The 19,766-nt window shown below is 43.8% G+C and overlaps 1 protein-coding gene across 12 annotated transcripts; it reads left to right on the top strand.

The window, feature by feature from the left end:
• Positions 1-67: 67 nt before the first annotated feature.
• Positions 68-18,243, top strand: Adat1 (Adenosine deaminase, tRNA-specific 1). Of its 12 annotated transcripts, none has more exons than XM_089581458.1 (11): positions 331-884; positions 3,253-3,321; positions 3,388-3,488; positions 5,489-5,543; positions 6,930-7,063; positions 7,347-7,470; positions 10,583-10,813; positions 12,550-12,713; positions 13,311-13,410; positions 13,968-14,054; positions 18,035-18,243. In XM_089581458.1, exons 3-11 carry the CDS (start codon positions 3,476-3,478, stop codon positions 18,189-18,191), a joined length of 1,065 nt encoding a protein of 354 aa, XP_089437584.1. In that variant the 5' UTR covers positions 331-884; positions 3,253-3,321; positions 3,388-3,475; the 3' UTR covers positions 18,192-18,243. The 12 variants fall into 12 exon arrangements, 11 of the variants coding, with proteins under 11 accessions (XP_089437579.1, XP_089437587.1, XP_089437584.1 ...); XM_089581459.1 differs by having other exon boundaries at positions 417-464; XM_089581457.1 differs by lacking the exon at positions 331-884 and adding an exon at positions 980-1,943.
• Positions 18,244-19,766: the final 1,523 nt, after the last annotated feature.

Here is a 19,766-nt window from a genome sequence, read left to right as displayed (position 1 = left end):
TCATCCATCCATCCATCCATGGAGGAGGAGTTTTTTCTTCCTCCATGCAAAAAGCCATGGAGGAAGGAAAACGCAAAAAAAAGTTATTAGTGAAATTTAGTGGGCTTGTGATCTAGATGTGAATTAAGGGGCTGTTGAATTTAGATGCTAATTCTTGTTTTTTTTGTACTTTGTGTAAAGCCATTTTAAAGCACTTCATGGTAGCGTAGGCCCCGTAGCTAGCGTAGCTGAAGGAGAAGTTGGCAACTTGATTTGTTTGAACGCATTTCGATTTTGCGGCTGCTACTTCTGTGGGCAAGCGAACTGTGGCACTGATTTTAGAATGTCAGAGAGTAACGAATTTGCTGATAAAGTTGCATCACTTTGCTATCTCATGTACGATGGCCTTCCCAAAACAGGAAAGCCTTTGAGAGATTGCGAGTGGACGTTGTTGTCTGCCATTTTATTGGAAGACGTCAACAAAGGCACGTGGAAGTCTATTAACGGCAGCTTTAAGAGCAGAGTCCCACTTTTTCTGCGAACAATATTGCCTTCATGGTGCACAGTACGGGGCATGCAGTATTTATCTATGTGGAGACAGTTTGATGCTTCGACGATGGAGCACAGGAATGGCGTGTTCTCGAGGGTGTTTGAGGGAGCGCATGTGAATACGGCCCTGCGGTTATGTCACTGAGACGCTCAAAGTTCAGTGTACTTTGCTTGCGAAAAGTCCATTGTGCAGTGTACTACTTACCTGATCCCCTTGTCCTGATTCTTCATCCTACCCAGTGCTGTCCTTTTCCGTTGGTTACGAGAGAGGAGGGCATCGAATAAGCCTCATACTCGCGTTTCAGAAACCCTTCGTACCTTCGTCTCGTGTCAACAGCCTAATTGCCGTTTTTGTGGTAATCGTGTGTTGTTTACTCGGCCACTTCAACAGAGCAGACATACTGTGTGAGATGTTGGGGTTGGGGGGGAGGGAGCTTGGTGAAGGGCGATATCATAGGTCAGAGTTTTAATAAGACACCGTGTTTTAGCTCCTGTGTGTTGTGTTCTCTTTACTTTGTGGTTTCACTTCCTTTCCCGGTGAGCAGCAACAGAGAACCGAGGCCGAACACGTTTAGCCGAGCTGCTATGGGTATATTGCCTGTGTGTAGAATGTGATGATGTCTTCACAAGGGCTTTTAGTGCGACACTTGCAAGATGCAGGGACATTGGGAAGAATGGGGAAATTACTTGCAAGGCATCTGAAGTAAAGTATGAAGGTAGCATGGATTTTCAGCATGGAAGTTACAGTCCAATCCACTGCCTAGTCTGTTTGAAATGCAGCTGTTCGGCCAACTGAGAAGAAAAAAAATAACTGATACTGGAAATCATGAACAGAAGTATTCAAATTTGAATGCTTTTTCACTTGGTCTTCTGTAAGTGTAGGCATACCTGAGTGACCTGTTTTCAGTTAAAAAAAGAAGTACACACTACTTTTTAGTGCCTGCAATTGCAGCAACACATTGCTCTTGACGTGAAATGCTACTCTCATGCTCGAAAGAGGCGAACATGCCATTGACACTCTTACCACTGGTTGTAGTTAAAACACCTGACATGGTCACTTTAACTTATATGTATGTTAGATTTAATAGTCTCTTGGAATATAATGTTATTTTAGCTGGCTTTGCATTCTTGGGCATCTGTGGCATTGCACACACATGTAAAGCATATTCTTATGTGCTGCTTGAGCCAAATATTACTCGTGACCAGCCATGGCCATATCTAGACGTTCACTTTGTGGGGTGAATTCTTACTTAGTGCAGGTAGTGGTGGGAAGAGCTGAGGTGGGCAGCTGAGGACACATTTTTGATTGGTTTACTTTGGAGAGTATAGCAAAAGACATGCTTTTTCTTGCTGGTGTGCCATTTGGCTTGCAGAGCCAAGCATGTCTCCGTGCCGAAAATGGCCAAACTCTTGAGGTTGGTGGTGGGAATGGGTCAGTATAGTTCTGGAAGGTAGGGAGGGGGGGGGGGGGGTGGACAGGCTGACATTAATTTGACATCATTGTGCACAATGGAGCGATCACCTTACGGGATTGGTCATTGGGACCAGCTGTTATTTTACTTTTCCCATTTATTGCTGTTACATGCTGAAATAACTGGAAAAGCAGTTAATGAGGCTTAGAAATTTTGCAACATGAATAAATGTGCATTTCAGATTGGATATTTAGTGGCTACAGTTAATACAGCAGTTAGGAAATGACTTTACATTGGCATTTGCTGTGTGAGCTTGTTGAACAAGTAATGAACTTGTTTTTTCCTTGCTCATAATCTAGCCTTGTTGTTCCGTACTGCAGTAGAAGGATTCAGCTAGTTTAATTTTTTTTAGTGCGAAAGCACTTCTAGCTGCACTCCCTGGGTTTCAGCTGTGTATGTCGATGTATGTGTGTGGCCTCTGAGGAATAAGTGTCACTGGGTCATTGGACTCCTCAATTGCACTGTGAGTAGGCAGTGGTATCCACCTACAATTAAGGCAGTTATGCGCCTTTCCTTTTCTCAAAACCAGCAGAAGGTTTAGACTGCATTGATTTTGACGAAATTAAAGGCGCATAACTGGTCCCTGGGTCAGTGGACACCTCAATTGGGCTTAGAGGTGTGTGGCGGTAGTGTCCATCTGCAAAAACCGTGCATGTGCACAATGTTTCGTGCTTAGCGATGCTAAACCGCCACCCTTCCTTTTTTTGCTTGTAAAATTTTCAGTTTGCAGCATGTTAACAGATTTATTGACCACCTGTGTTTGCTTTTGATTTGAGTCCAATAATGGTCTCATGGCAGACATGACCAGCGAAAAACATTTTCTTTTTCGTGTGACAAATAACTGTTTCTGTACACAGTATAAAATTTACTCAGATAAACTTTACAAAAGTGTTTGGTTGAAGGATTTAGGAGGCTTGAATCAGCAACCTTTCTTGGAAGCTTTGGAGGCAAAGTGCTTGTGAATTGAATGAATATGCTCACATGCATTTGTTATAACAGACTCTTTTCGGCAAGAATTAACTGCGATGTGCTACTTTTTTTCTGGTTTGTTTTGTCATACAGCAGCTATTAGTCAACAATAGAATATTCAGTCACTTTAGTGATGGATTTTTGGCTTATAATTATCCTTGCAAATGCGGGAAGCTCTGTTAGACTAAGAATTAAATGTAAGCACCTGTTTCACCAGTGTCACATACGTTGCATTTGATAGCATGGTCACGAAATAAATATGCTTGTTTGTCTTATTTTGCAGATACATTGCAGGTTGTGTCAATCGCTACTGGTACTAAGAGTATACCTACAGAAAGTGCGTGCAAATTAGGTAAGGATATCTGTTGGAGAACACAGCAGCTCTTGCATGTAACCATTTTGTATCATTTAATTGCAGTTGGAAGCACTGTGAAATGGAACACTTAGTTTTCACTCAAGAGGCTTTATACTTCTGCATCAGGCTTTGAGCAGTTATTTAAAGGATCATGCATCTAGAAGGTAACTGCTGAGAAAAAATAAAAAGTGTGCTTTTCGATCTTTTAAGGAGCGATCGGTGACTGCATTCTTGTAAAGTGTTCCCATTCAGGCTGCATCAGCCTGTACAATGTTTCTAGAGCTGGGGCTAGTAAGCTCGAGCTCAATGTTGCTTCTGAAGTGTTGTACTCAAGAAAAATTTTCTGGAAGCTGGGTATTCCTGGTACGTCCACGTATGGCATAAACTGTTTGATGAAAGTGGAAAAATATTGATTGGTCATTGCATCCTTGATAAAGCAGCATGACTGAGAAGTAGGGCCACCTGGTTGCGTATTCTGCATGTCTATTTGCAGAAAGAGAAAGAAGAACGGTAAGAGAGTTCACATCACTACTGCACCATCTACAAATTACTGACCGTATGCAGCTGCTTGCATGCCATTTCAAGACTTTGCACTTTTAGCATCACGAGTAGCTAGTATAAAATGTTTTCTTCTTGGTGTATGTGCCAGGGCTAGAGCAAGACTTCAGATGAGTAAGTGACCAAATGTCAGATTTGTATTAACATGCTGGAGGCTTGTTGTCATCGCACTGGAGAATGCTTGAGTCTTCTTTAGAGTATGGAGTTGCCAAAGAGGCTGCTGATGTATTTATTGCTTCTACACTTTTGTTACCATGTTTTAGCTTTAATCCAGCATTCGTCCTTATGTGCAGTGTAGCATATTGGGCCTGCGTCTGGTTACACTCCTACCATTAGTGCAACTGCTCTTTCTCTGTGGCCGCCGCGGTGGCTCAGTGGCTATGGTGCTCGGCTGCTAGCCCGAAAGACGCGGGTTCGATCCCGGCCGCGGCGGTTGAATTTCTTTGGAGGAGAAATTCGAGGCCCGTGTACTGTGCGATGTCAGTGCACGTTAAAGAACCCCAGGTGGTCGAAAATTCCGGAGCCCTCCACTACGGCGTCTCTCATAGCCTTAGTCGCTTTGGGACGTTAAACCCCATAAACCAACCATAAACCAATCTTTCTCTGTGTAGTGTTGTGAAAGGGTTCCATCTGTGAATGTACTACTTGGATGGCCTAGCAATGCAGAGCAGTGAGTGGATATTTTGTGCCTGCTTCCATTCATTCGGTTTGTTTTTTGTTCAGGCAGGATTATTAAAGGCGTACAGACACAAAGTTTTCAGGTGCCCATTTTTTTTTGCCCTGAAAGAGGGTCTAATAATCGTGAAAATGAGCTGAAGACACCAGTGCTCCGTTTAAATAATCGACTACAAATGATTTTGTACTGGCAGTTCCGGCCCCAGTTCGGCGCCAGCACTGAGTGCACCTTGACGTCACAGCCGACCAGCCAACCTGGACTGCCACATTCGTGATGATGTTGGTGTCGCTGGCAAGCACTGGTTGTTCCTGTGATGAACCAGTGGTTTCTTTGACGTTGCAGCAATTGGGGCAACTGCACTTTGACGTCGCACGATGCAGGTGGAAATGCTGAGTGGCTTCTTGGACAGCATAAAAATCATATTAAATTATGTTCCACTTAATTCCTGCGACCAAAACTTGCTTAAAGGCATCAACTTACTCCCATAAAACAAATCGTATTTTTTTTTTATGTTTCAAATTTTATGTCTGTACCTCTTTAATAAAAACGCAGGCCCACGATTAGAGTACAACTTAAAAAAAAAATTGGCAGCAACTGTCAAAATATTTCGTAAAGTTTCAATTTTTTGGGGGGGCTGGAGAACCACACCTCTACCTCCTCTCATGTTCATGGCAGCAGGTATATTTAAGCAGAGCAGCATGTAGGTTCTTTCGTTACAACCTATATGAAATAGCACGGGGGAAGATGTGTGGATGAAGACGATCCTTAAAAGTAGCCTTAACTACCATCCTTATGTTACAGAATGTTTAGTTCAGTACAGAGTTTTGTTCAAAAGCCTCAAAAAGTATTTTAGGATCTTAGGATGACTTCAGGACAAAAACTACTGCTTAATTTGGCTACAGAGCCTACCTCTTTGCTGTTCTTTTTCAGGCAATCGGGTGATCGACAACCACGCAGAAGTGCTGGCTCGAAGATGTTTTCTCAGGTAGTAACGCAAAAGCTTACATGGGGCCTGATCTCAGCTGTAAACTTTGTTTTCTAACAGTCTACGAGAAGAAGTTATACTTTTTTCCTGTATTTTGTTTATTGCTTGCTCCTATGTTTTCTGTTTCTTTTTTTTTTTCTGTTGAAGTAAACCTGCAATTCAAAGGTGTTCCTTTTTGAGCTGTTTATCACAGATGATCAGAGAATTTTATTTTCCCATGAAAATTATTTTTGCTTTTGCACATGTTTTTGCTTTGCTTGGTGGTTTGCAAAGTGATGCCTTAGTTTAGCATGTATGCCCACACACATACACATGCATGCACTCAAATTCGGTTTATTGATTAGTTGCATGTATGTGCATTGAAGGGTGCATGTTTCCAACTACTAGTTTTGCATCATTCAGTCCAAACCTGGTATCTTGCTTTTGTGAGCGAAAATGCTTAGGTAGCCTTACCTGTTTGTAGCACATGAATCACATGTTGACAGCATTCAGGTCCTGCATACATAGTTTGAGCATAAAAGACTACTAAATGGAATTTAGAAGAAGTCAGCTTAGTTGCTTGTATGAGTGTGTTTTTTAATGTAATCACTTTTGTACCTTGCTTTGTCCAACAGTTGGGACAAGCATTTAGTAGGTGTGTGGGAATATTAAGAAATTTGGATAGATTCACACTGAATTTTCACTTTAAAAGTATTTGAACCTCATAAAAATTCTGAAATTACGAAATTCCTGTTCATCTGAACTTGCGGCCAAACATTGCAGTGTATCCAATTGGCATTCGCTAATTCAACTAACTCGCACCTGCCACATTTCCTTACGCACTTGCTATTCGCAACCTGTGCAGCTTGCTATTTCTTCATACAGTCAACAGCCAGCTGGCGGAAAAAGCGCGTGCGCGCAGTAATGTTAAGTCTTGCATAAAGCCAATGTGCTGTTGGTTACGTGCAGCGTGTCATTGCGGCTCCAGCATGAACAGTGGCGACCTGGTTATGGTTGGTTCGAAGACAGAGGTACCTATGCACAGGTTCGATTACTGTGTGGTTATTAAGTGTGGTTATTAAAATGTGTGGTTATTTAAGCAGTTATTAAAATTTAACTGTAACCGGAAGCTTTATGCTTCTGTTCCCCAGGAGTGAGTTCGAAAAACGCAGTTCGAGGCAGTTCGATAAACGCTAACATCAATGCTGCACTTTTGCATGGGATTTTCAAGGGGATGTTCTAACTGTACGATATAAACAATGATTCGATGTAACCAGGATCGAGAGTGCCACCAAGCCTGTCAAGGAATAGAGTCTTAGCAACGTGTTTAATATGGGGATGTGTATAGGGCATGCTTTCCTGTTATGTTTGGCATGCTTCTGATAACGTGTTCTTGTTGCCTGACAGGTTTGCCTATTCAGAACTTTTGAAGGTGGCAGTTGGTGACGAGTCGTCAGTTTTTATGTCCATGGGATCACCTGCATTGGAGTGTCATTTGAGACCGGGTCTAAGGATTCACCTCTTTTCAAGTCATACTCCATGTGAGTATTTTTTTGCATTTGTGTAAAGAATGCAAGATAAATGGAGCATTGGTATCACCTATAGCAGCTTTAGAAAGTGCATTTGCTGAGAGCTAGCATAGACTCCTCTCTGCAACTGAATATTTGCAGCATAGTTGGAAGTTAGGGTTCATGTGTCTCATGTCTTTTGCGTGTCCTTGTCTTTTGTAAGAACATAAATTTTCAGTGATTTCTCACCAACTTGCCTAGACCACCAACTTGATATCTCACTTGGTGTTTACCCATTAGCCCGACTTGCTTTTAGGTGGGGATGCCTCCATTTTCCCAAAAAATGATGTGCCTTTGGAGACTGCGGATGAGGATATTGAGAATGGTGCAACCACTGCAAAGCGCCAAAGGTTGGATTTGGATTCTGGTGACATCTATAGGTGAGCAACAAAGCTACTGCTGACTGCTTCTCTGGGGATTGAAACTAGAGTTGCTGGTATATCATGTTTGCTTTGACTCATTGTTACTTGAAACATTGTGGCTAATTCTTTAAAAAGTGAATCTATTATCCATCTATCTTATCAATGAATCAGTCATACATTGAACACTCAAAACTGTTAAAAGTTTTGAATTATTTCTTGTGCAGTATTTCGGTTAGTATCCTGAAATTATTATCAACTACCCTACAAAGCTGATTTACAAATGAAGTATTATTTGGAAAATACTTCGAGATCTGCCTTCACCCCTGTGCTGCACATTATACAGTCAAACCTCGTTATAGTGAACAGGTAAAAAAAATCGCACAGTGCACGGGCCTCTAGAATTTCGCCTCCGCCGAAATCCGTCCGCAGCGGTCGAATTTCGGTTGAGGCGAAATTCTAGAGGCCCATGTACTGTGCGATATCAGTGCACGTTAAGGACCCCAGGTGGTCAAAATTTCCGGAGCCCTTCACTACGGCGTCTCTCATAGCCTGAGTCACTTTGAGACGTTGAACCCCTCACAAACCAGAAACCGTAAAATAGTTCAATACAGCCGAAATTCACAGTGTAAAATTTCACGTAAAGCTCATGCAGGACAAGCGAAATTTAGTCAGTGAAACGACAGCAACTGGGAAAGACCTTTTCTGAAATTTTAGTGCAATTTTGAAGCTGCTCGTGGCGATTGCGGAGGCCACAAAACAGTGGGCGCCAAACACTAGTTGGGCTGGCTTCCCCACACAGCTCTGCTAGAACGCGGCAGTGGCAAGTCAAACGTTAGCTAGGGTGGCTTCCCTGAATTACAATGGTATCACGGGAAAAACGGGATGCCAGAACATCAGCTATGGCTGTTTTCACCACCTCCGTGAGTCGATTTGAGCACAGAATGGCCACTGGAAGGCTATAGCTGGCCATGCAGCTGGTTCTCGGGCACTACCGATGGTTGTGGGAGATGCAAATGGATACCGACCACTTGGCTACCAACTGTTAACGCTGCTTTATCTTCTGTGCCGCCGTTGGTAAGTGTGAGAAAAAGCGTGAACCCTGGTGCGAACTTGCTGCACTACCACCAATCATTCGTGTAGTGAGGCAAAGCCTCCTGCCATTGGAGCAGTTTGATATAGCTGTTTTATGGCGTGTCGCGTTCAATATACAAAATAAGAATTGCATGTGTTTGTTAAAAATATTTATTAACAGTTCGATATTTTCAAATAGTCTGTTATATCCGTGTTCGGTATATCGAGGTTTGACTAGTGCCACAATTGGTGTGCACAAGAGCACCATATACACACTTGTATCATTTATCCTGGTGTGGCAGTTTCAATGAATTCACTACTATTATTACTAGTGCCAGTATTTATTTAAAACATGAGGGGCTATTGTGTTGTTTCACCCTTCTCTTGGCTTGCTTCCTGTAACACTTACTGCTGTGCCAAAATATGAGCACCTTATTTTAGCACGAAAAACCCTTTAATCTTGATGGCAGTCAACACTTCTACTGTGACGCCGTGACTCACAGGGAACAAGCAGCGAGCCAGGAGGTATATGAAAAATTACAGGTCTCCGTGATGGGCTTTGGCGAAGATGGTGCAAGGACATCTTGGCCAAAGAAGTGCCATGGCTAATGTTTGTGATCTGCAATGAGGTGGGGTTTAACACCCATTAGTCACCCATTGTTAAGACCTAGCTAATTGAGGGTAAAGAATGAACGTCACAGTGCTGGAGTGCCAGCGTAGTAGAAGATTAATATTACAATGCGTTCTGTCATTGTGTGTATTGCTCAAGAAACAAGTGTTGCACCCTACTGAGATCTGTAGTGACTGCGGCATGGCTGTTGTACCATGGAGAGACATGAATCATATTTGTTTGAATTTACTTTTATTGTAGACAAATATTTTTTTTTAAGAATCTCCATGTGCTTCTGTGAATACTAGCTTAAATTTTGGCTTAGATTATTCTTTGATGGTTGTACAGGGCAAGTGTTCATATGTCAAAAGTTATAACCAGGTCCATGGTCACTTGTGTTATCTGAGGTAAAGGAATCTTAAAATTTTGGCAACTCGCTATGCCTGTTGCTAATCGATAAATCCGCTGCCCCTAAATTTCTTGCATTCTAGAGATTTTATACAGGCGAGAGCTGATTAGGGGGTGAAATATATATTGGCTTCATCACCTAAGTTCAGCATAAATGTGAATACAAAACTGCTAGTCCCACAGTGTTCAGGCGCCCTTTGCATGTTCTGCCTCATCATGCACTGTTGTGTTGGTTCCTGTCATATGCCTTTGTTTGTTGCTTAAAGGTGCACTAAAGAGGATTCTGAGCTCGTCTTTTTACCGCGGGAACTCGATCTGCACGCTCCGAGCATTCTTAGAAACTCTGAACTATTGTCCTGCGCGGCCGATTTCCCCATTAAAAGTAATTAAACGTCCCGGGTCCCACCTTTTCTTTTTAACTCGCCTTGCAAAGAGGAGGAGTCAGCCAACGCGGATAGTGCCTTTCATCCAGCCACAAGGCGGCTTGTCCCTCTGCCATCGATGGAGTGATTGGCGAAAGTGAAGAGTCCATGCGTATTTTTATTTCTGTGGGCCTAATTTGCGGCTATCTAGTCTGCGACTGAAACTATTGATTCACAGAAATCTAAAAAACAAAATAAAAGCGAAAGCGAAGCCGCCAAGCGACTGGCTGCAAGGAACTCCACGCATTGGCTGAATGCTCCTCTTTTCGGAAGTGAGCTCAAAAATAAAGGCGAGAGCCGGGGCATTTAATTAGATTTAATAGGGAAATTGGCTGCACAGGACAATAATTCGAAGTTTCTAACAATGCTCGGAGAGTGTAGATCAAGTTCCTGCGTTAAAAAGACGATTTCAGATTCCTCTTTAGTGCACCTTTGAAATCACTCGGCACCGTGGTTCTACTTGCATGTTGATTTGAAACTGACCTAACCAAATGTTGAAGATTTTTTGCATGTGGCTCAATAAGGGATGCCTTGAGCTTGAGGGTGCCACTTCATTAGTGAGTCGCTGTTGGCTCTGTGGGCGCACCTCAGCAGCAGCAGAGTGCATGTGTGTGTGCAGGACAGGAGCTAAGTGTGTACCAGGGGTTGCCCAGGATGAGAAGCGACCTGGTGCAGGCTACCACCAGCTGGGTGTGACTCGGAGCAAGCCTGGCAGGGGTGCTGTGTCCCTGTCCATGTCATGCAGCGATAAGCTGGCAAAATGGCGATGCTGTGGCCTCGAGGGTGCGCTGCTGTCCCATTTCCTTAAGGGCAAGGAACCACTGCGTTTATCATCAGTGGTTGTTGCTGGGTATGGAAGCTATTACTGGGTTTTCCTTTTGATTTTTTAGCTGTTTACTTAGGATAAGGGTAGAATGAAGCTTAAAGAAGCCCTGTAACACTTCTTGAAGTGTTGCATGTGTAAAATTACAGCGATTGGTGCACATCTACGGAAATGCCTGTAGCTTGGTTTTTGTTGGGCTCTCAGTTTCTATGTCAGTTTCCTTGCTACATGATTGTCCGGTGCCAAATCAAGTAACCCATCTGCATGCATAGCAGATGCTTGTTGGGACGTGAGTTTCTGTTCACTGTAGCTTGTTTCTGTTCATGTCAATGGCACTTCTATGATTACTGTATATATTTCTGGGGTGGAGAGAAAGATGAAACCTCTATCATTTTTATTGCATTGTATATATTGCACTGAAGTGTTTTCTTTTTTTTTTTGAAGCTGCTCATGCTCATTCTGTTCACCACTGTAAAGTATTGTAGTATAATTTTCATGCAATAAATTTGAAAAATTTGTAATGCATTCAGCATTTCCCTCATCGGTTGCCTTCATATTGACTTAAAGGAGTGTAGACACCAAATGCTTGCCTATGGCCGCTACACAATTAAATTATAATCGAATTTCCTCTCTAATTTGTTTCGGTTTCTGTTTCAATAGCCAAGCGATAGCTATGATGTGAAATGTCAGCATAGGTCATGTGAAGCATGAAATAAACTGCGATGTAATTGCTGCTTCGTTGTTTTAATTCACTGCAATGCTAAAGCCAACTTGCCTCGAGAGCCGGAATTACAAGTGAAGGAGTGCCGATTGTACTGTACTTTTCTTCATGCCTCACGTGACCTATACTGACCTTTAATATCATAGCCATCGCTCGGCTGTTGAAACTAAAACTGAAACACATGAGAGAAAAAAATTCAATTATAAATTATTTAGTGGTCTTATCTGAATAACCATGGTTATCTATGTATAGTAAGGCCTTAAGAATCATTATAAAGAAGAAACATGCAACTAAAATTTGGTGTCTATACTCCTTTAAGGTGAGACACAAAAATAAAAAGGCTAGTCTGGTCAAAATTTTTGATTTCTCATTATATTTGTTTATGTAACCCTCATTTCTTCATCGAAAATTGCGAGGGAATTGTGCTTCTGATGGTCCTGATGCATCATGAAACATGTGGTATGTTTAGTTTTTGTTGAGGGCCTCTTTAAGTTTCGTAGTACAATTTTTTGTGATTTAAATCTGTGTTCATAATTTCTTCATTTGCTGATGATGATAACATTATCACTAATGTCATCATTATTGTGGCTGTCGATTTTTCACTGCACATTGTTAAGCTGAATTAGAAGTAAACTCTCTCAGTGTCTTTTTGTCGGCTTGCCTTTTGAATGTTCAGGGAGTTGTTTTGCTGCTTCTCCGGAAGCTCAGGCCTTTGTACTAAGTAGTGTAGGAGGTAACACTGCACTATGTTCAGTGTAGTTGAAGTATTCTTGCGCATTATACATTTTACGAAATGTACAAGTATAAAAACCTAACTAAACTAACTAGTGTCCTCTTACGTACTTGCAGCAGCCTGCCCGTAATCGCATACTGGGATTTTCAGTTCCTGTGTATATTTAGCATTATGACACTGTGGATTGAGAAAGATATAAAGTCCACTTTGTTCATTTATCTTGTTAAAGGAGCATCCTTGTCAATGTGATGGTTTTCTGAATTATTTCTTTTGGCTCATCATAGACCGCACTCGGGTCCATTTGTTTAGGTGTCCATACGATGAAAGTGCCATGAGAAGGGCACTTCATGACAGGCTTTCACCTTTGGAGGATGCCCCACCTCTTGAATTTCACTACAGCAGCAAAGTGTTCTGCCATTCTCGTTCTCAAGTTGTGAAAAACAGTGCTGCCTCTGCTGTTCCATGTGCTTCAAGTAAGTTGCTGTTCTTCTATAGCGCCCTTAGTTTTCACTTTTATCCCAAGGTCCTTTGCCTCTACAAGATGTATTTTTGCAGTTGGGCTTCCTTGTCTTAGCAATCATTGAAGTACAGTCAGGGACGTGGTCTCCGGACCACGTGTTCCTGTAACGAAGCCGATAGCTCTGCTATTAGTCAGCGGCTGGAGACCACACTTGTGGGGGTAAAAGTCAACTTTTTGTTCTTTCATCTCCACAAGTGCGGTCTCCAGCCGCTGTCTGATAGTAGAGCTATAGGCTTCATTTGAGGAACACATGGTCCGGAGACTTTTGTCCCCGACTGTGCATGCTGTTGAGAGAAATTTTTGTTAACAGCTCCTCATTTTAATGTGGCCTGACTTGATTTACACAATTTGTTTTTATTGTCCAGTGTGTGAAGTTCTTAGCCTGCGACCTTGTTCAGCCTGTAAGATTATAGGTGGATATTGTGATCTTAAATTATTTTGATGTATAAGTTTTATAAGTTCTGAGTATTTGTTTTGCTGATGATTTGCCATGTTGTTCATGGAAATGTTTAGTGTTTCTCAAACTTGAACTGTTTTCTTTTTCTGCTAGGTGTCATGTGGTGGCTGGGATCAGACAGGGCAACATACGTGGGAGTGAATGGCTATAAGCAAGGAGCTACTCGCAAGAATGTTGACAAACCTGCAGCTTGGTGGGTGGTACTGTCCATTTTGTGTGTTCAGGTCTGAACGTGAAGTTAATGAACAGCTTGATACCTGTAAATCCTGTTTGTTTGATTTAAATTTTTTGTTGTTGTGTATCTTCCTTGTACTAGTACATTCGCGATAAGTTATGGTCATATTGTTTGTATGCATGTGCACAAGGCATGGAGTCTACAGTAAAAGTGTGCATATTCTTGTACTAGTTGTTTGCATGTACTGCGTGCATAGGTATGTTGCATGAAACATTGATGAATAATTTGTTAGTGAGCAGTTACATTGAGGCGGTACAGTTTTAAACCCCTAACAGACACATTTTTTTTTTAATGACACCAAAATGGTCATAGTACCCATGCTGCCACCTCAGCAAACGAAAAAATACTTTGGACAAGCCCTATTTACTATAAACTGGACACAGAGTGCCAGAAAACACATGACAAGCTTGGCTTATGATGAGTCTGGCATGCCCAAGTCCAGTAGGTGGTTAAAGAAAGGCTGGTATGTCACTTGTAAATTATCATATAATTCTGCTCTGTGGTCTTTTTTGCAGGCTGCCAGTATGTAGAAGGGAACTTTTTGGGCAGTTTTACAGGTTGCTGGATAAATTCTCCTATGACACTCTTCCTCAGACGCTCAGGCAAGTGCTAATTGCTGTGCTTTGGGGTAGTTAAAGCTGTTCCAGGAAAACTGTGGTTGTGGTATACCTAGTGCTTTTTCCTTCTGCAGGTGGCAAATAGCACATTTAATGAGAATGATGGTGCAGCTATTTTTTTTTTCAACCAAGTGGGAGGTGAAAAGCCTGAAAGCTCTCATATCTGCTGAGTTTAGCTGCTTTTTCCACACTGATTCTAGGGAAGTTTGGCATGCTTGTGCTCAGGTTGACTGTGCATTTCATGTCGCTCACACCGCTGTCCTTGGTGGTTCAACAGTTCTGCATAGTTGTTGGCACTGGTATAGTCGCTACTCTGAAAGGCACAAGCTCTTAGTTGCACACAACATGGAAAGGTGCGTAACTGGCTCACTGGGTCAGTGGACACCTCACTTGCACTTTGAGTGGCGGTGGTGTCCACCTAAAAATTTAGGCAGTTGAGTGCCTTTCCTTTTTCTCATAGGCAATGGAGGATTTAGACCCATTGCTTTTCAGGAAAGAAAAGGGCCATAACTGGCTCCCTGGGTCAGTGGACACCTCAATATCTTGCTTTCAGGTACGGAGCGGTGGTGTTCATCTAACGCGTTACGCCTCACATGGCTGCCATTGTACCCCCTAAATTGCTTCTACTAAATGGCTTGTACAAAACTATTATAGCTTTCGCTGTAATAAATGGTATCTGTATCTGCGATGTGATGTCGGTCGTTGGCTGATACTAAAAGCCAAGCCGCTTGGCCTTGAACTGATGCTCAAGTGCTTAACACTGGACCGCCATTTCTCGCTTGGCTCTTCTTTGTGCTTGATGGCGTCGGCAGCGTCAGCTTTGCGAGCGCAGACTTCACGATTCTGCCATCGATTCACTTCACAAGCTCGTGCGTCATCAGCTACATCACGGTCTTCTCGCCGTTTTCAATAGAGAGTTATAGCTTAGCGGGATGCGCGATATGCCACTGTGGAGCATCACTATGTACGCACTGATTGGTCCCAACACAGCAGGCGCGCACGCAGCTGACGGGAACGTGGAGCCATCTGGCACCCCCATAGCATTCTGCATACGCGCTGTGGCGCCTCACAGAAGTTGATCACGGCAGCATATCACACTATGCTATAACTCTAAATTTATCATTACGCGTACCGCTACTGCTTGCAGTGCCCCGCCACTGTGCACACGCTAATTGGCCCCGCAGTGGCGGTGCGTGGTAGCGGTCACGTTTTGTTTAGACAAATCCACAAACTTGGGAGGCCGGTCAGAGCGCCCTTATCGCTCACACCTTTTGGAACCTTACTACGTGGGGGCACAGTGAGCGCCCTCTGACTTTCGATGGCACTTAGGTTGCAGGAGTGCTGTGTTTTTTAAGAAATACTTTTGAAATAAGGCAAAATTCTGAATCTCTTTAGCGAGACGTGTAGGAGTCACGTTAAGAAGCCAGCGTATTCTTGTTTTGACTTATTAAGAAACGCTTACAAGCAAAAACATGCTTCCGAGATATTCCAAGACTCTGCCATTGTGCTAACTGAAACACAACCACATGCTCTTAGTTCGAAGTCAAATTTATGACCATTGCTCTCTTTAACACACAACATCTAGTAATGGTAAATGAAGGAAATATGGCGTGTGTTAGGCCTTTAGTTTATAACTATATAATGCAGCACTTTTTTCTTGATATAGAATTACCAGGTACTGAAGGTGTTTTTGGAAATTTTAAAGAATATCGGAGAGGTCGTTTTATTTTAAATCCCTGTCAAAGTTTGCCTTTTTTCAAATTCTAGATGATATCAACGCCTAATTAAATATCGTGTGCCCATTCTATTTGTGTGCCCATTCAAATTTGGCCGGCGATAGTAAAAAGAACGGATGAATACTGAGAAAAAAAAATTCAGCCTCATATTCTTACTGCTTCTCGTCCCATTATTGTCGTAAAAACTGCCCTTGCCTTACTTTTTCATCAATGTTTGCGTTTTTCGTTGCTGCAAAATTATAGGAGCAAAAAACATTTCGGCATTGCTTCCAACAGGAAAGTTTTCATACAATTGCTGAAAAAAAAGAATAACCAGGTTCCACAAAATTTTAGTTTACTTTCTGCGGAGATCCAAACTGATAATTTTGCAAAATCACAAAATCAATATTTTCCACCTAGCGTGGTATACGATTTTTTTTCCAGAAAAAAAAAATGTAGTGTTTCCTGCAAAACTAAGTACAATTCCCTTATGTCGGCACATTTGCCCATCCATATATTGAAAACAAAAATGGTCATGGGACCTCGATTACTGATCTTATCTGAACATACCCATATATATGTGCATTATAATTAAGGAAGCCAACAGTGAATGAAACCAAAGAGATAGGGGAATGTTTCTATTTTTTGTGTTGTTGATCAGTGAGAGATTAATAGTGTAATTATTTTATCGCTGAAAGATAATTGATTAGAAAACATTAGTATAAACAACCACATGCCGCTGGTGGGATCCAAACCCACGGCCTCCGAATCTCGCGTCCGGTGCTCTACCAACTGAGCTACTGCGGTGGCTATTCAGGCTTCTGCTTTCGGGGGTATTTATGTTGCATGTAACCTAACCTTGAGCGCGTTGGGCTGCTGACCCAAAAGACGCGGGTTCGATCCCGGCCGCGGCGGTCGAATTTCTTTGGAGGCGAAATTCTAGAGGCGTGCGTACTGTGCGATGTCAGTGCACGTTAAGTGGTCGAAATTTCCAGAGCCGTTCACTATGGCGTCCCTCATAGCCTGAGTCGCTTTGGGACGTTAAACCCCAATAAAACAAAAAAAAAAACTTCTTGGTGTGTTGTGGAGCGATAAAAATAAGGTCCATTTTCGACAGACGATAAATTTCCACCACAGGATTCAGTCGCCCGCAAGCCGCGCATAGGATCGGGCGGCCGGCCGGAGAGAGAGAGAGAGCTGATTGCGTCTCCGCTGTACGTCCTGTAAACAGCTGTGTGGACGCGGGGACGCTGGGATCTGGAGATAAGCGCAGTCGTACGCCGCCTTCGCTGTGCACCGTCCTGAGAAAACAATGGCTAGCCGTGGTGCGGCATGAACTCCGCGCCTTCGTGGCGAAACTGCGCGACTTCCCCCGGGGCAGCGACATCCTTCAGTGGGGACGAGGCTGGTCATGCCAGTCATGCCGGAAGCCGCGAAATGTGAACGCAGGGGGTGTGGTGCAGTCGCTGCCGGTGGGCCGCCGTCGCTGCGCTCCCTCTAAAAAAAAAAAAATGGCAGTGGTTTAGCTCTGGTTGAACCTGAAGGATTGCGAAAGCAACGAGGTGAGAAAGAGAGGCGCTTTAGAGCACGCGGAAGCGGCGGCGGCCCCGGCACGCTAGCTATGCGTCGCTACTGCGCATGCGCAACTGGCGAGCGCGGCGGCGGCGGCGCGCCAGCTGTGCGCCGTGTGACGTCACTGCTCCTCGCGCATGCGCAGTATGGCCTTTCGTCAGCTCCGCGAAATAGCTCGGCGACTCGCGTAGTGTTGCTTTCGAAGCAAAATCTCAGTGCACAGTCCCTGACTGTTCGTATATAGATTGTCCTAGAACTGTCTGAAGAAATTTTCGTAAGCGCTAATTCAAGTTTCCAAGTGGCACGTGTCTGTGTTCATGTTGATAACGACGACATCGCGGCCAGATTTCCGCGGCGCATCATGTTATTGGGGCGGTATAGGTCAAGTTGGTGTTCGGCCAGATATGTTACAGAACTCGGCCGGACGAGCTACGTTTTTCGACCCGCTGAATTTGCCGGATGCTGTAAATTTTGAAATATAAGTTTCGTTTTTCAGTTAGCTGCGCATGACGTTTACCGTGTCATTATTTTTAACAGCAAAAAAGCGGGAGACCGTGAACCATACGATTTCTGCGTCGCAGTGTACTCGTGTTTTTTTTTTTCCTTTTAGACTTCAGGGGCTCTGTTCAGAACTAGTGCAAGTATAATGGCGTAAAGGACTTGTTCTTTCTCTTCCAGGGGATACGATCTGATAACCTACTCTGATTTCAAGCAAGCCGCGAAAGTCTACCAAGAGAGGAAGACCGATTTTCACACACGTCTTCCAGGATGGACAACAAAACCTCCAGAACTGCAAAACTTCACTATTCAAGAAGGCATGCGACCCTCGGTGTAAGCAGCGGTGTGCCGTACTTTACCGAGGAAATAAAGAAAAAATTCAGGGGGCACTTTGACTGCCTAAAGTGCGTAGATTGTGAAAGCGTTTTCCGCACCACTTTGACTGCCTCTGTGGCACTGTATGACGTCACCACTGGATGACGTCATACATAATTAATGACTAATTATTATTTAATGGCTAATCACTGAAAATTATTGAATACTAATTAAATGCTAATTAATGACGCTTAAGCTTCGTCTTTAGGAGTGGAACGCGACAGCGTGTTGTAGCGCTGCCAGGGAGTCCACGGAACGCCACCCCCCGTTTGGCGCGATGCCTTGCCCTTTGAACGCAACGGTTTTTGAGGAAAGGAATGGCGCAGTAATTCTATGTCATCTCGGTGGACATCTGAACCGCACCGTACAGGAAGGGAGGAAGTGGGAGTGAAAGAGAAAGAGGGGCCGTAATGAAGAAAATCCCCCAGTGTGGGTATGTGCCATTCTGTCAAAGGCTTTAGCAACAACAACAAAATTGTATTCGAGGAAAGGAAATTACGCAGTACCTGTCTCACATATCTTGGTGGACACCCGTCAAAAGTGTGACACCTCTGCTGACAAGCTTCTGTCGACAACGATGAGGCATTAAAGGCTTTTGCCTTAATACAAGTCCGTTACGACTGCGAATGCTCTCATGTGTCTGTAGACCTGCGCCCGGCCCGCAGTGGTTTCACTGCTGCCGTTTCATAGCTATGTTATTTATACATACAGGTGCCAAACTGGCCAAAACTGCATGCCAGCGCGCTCTGATGCTCAGCAAAGAGCGAGGGTGCGTCGGCACATCCGGCTGTCTCACCTGGATGCTCTGATGCTCGCCTTATCGCCGGCACGACCGAAGCCGCGCTGCTACCATCACTGCTAGCTAGGTGCGCTTGCAAGTTTGTTTGCCCGCATCGTGCAGAAAAGCTGGCCTTCTGCGGCGTGCGCTTTCTGCTTCGTCAGGAGTGGCACCATTTTCAGTCTGCATGACCGCCATGGTTCGCACTTCACTTGGCGGCGAGTTGGTTGCGCTATCGAGTATAAACGCTTCTGCACTTGCGAAACTCGACCCCAAGTGAAGCGCGAACCACCGCGGTCACGCAGACTGAAAATGGTGCAACTCCTGACGAAACAAACCCCCGCACGAAGCATTGAAAGCGATTCTGGCGAGCAGTGATGGTAGCAGCGCGGCTTCGGCGATGCCGGCGATAAGGCGAGCGTATAGACCAGAATTTTGAGCCTCTCCTGGGCGCGGCCATTTTGCACCGACTGGCGCGCCGCGGTGCGGGCGTTTCTTTGGGGACTGCGGGGCTGCGGCAGTTCCGCGGCCGCGCCTGCATATAGCCGCGCTTCGGGCGCTAAAAAAACATTGTCGAGCATACTTCCGCTGCGTGGCTGTGTTGCACGAAGTATTTACGTTATCAAAACGATAACATTGACGCGTTTTAATGACATTTAGTTTGACATTCAGGTTAATTGTGCCGGCGCTTAGAACGTGCTCGTGCTTATATCGAATTCCATCTTAGTGCTCCACCGCAAAGAAACTTTTTGTTCAATA

The sequence above is a fragment of the Amblyomma mixtum genome, chromosome 3 (assembly GCF_055824585.1).
Source record: "Amblyomma mixtum isolate Tamu chromosome 3, ASM5582458v1, whole genome shotgun sequence".
Classification (NCBI taxonomy): domain Eukaryota; kingdom Metazoa; phylum Arthropoda; class Arachnida; order Ixodida; family Ixodidae; genus Amblyomma; species Amblyomma mixtum.
Note: the sequence above shows the minus strand (reverse complement) of the source record. Positions and strands in the feature narration are given on the sequence as shown.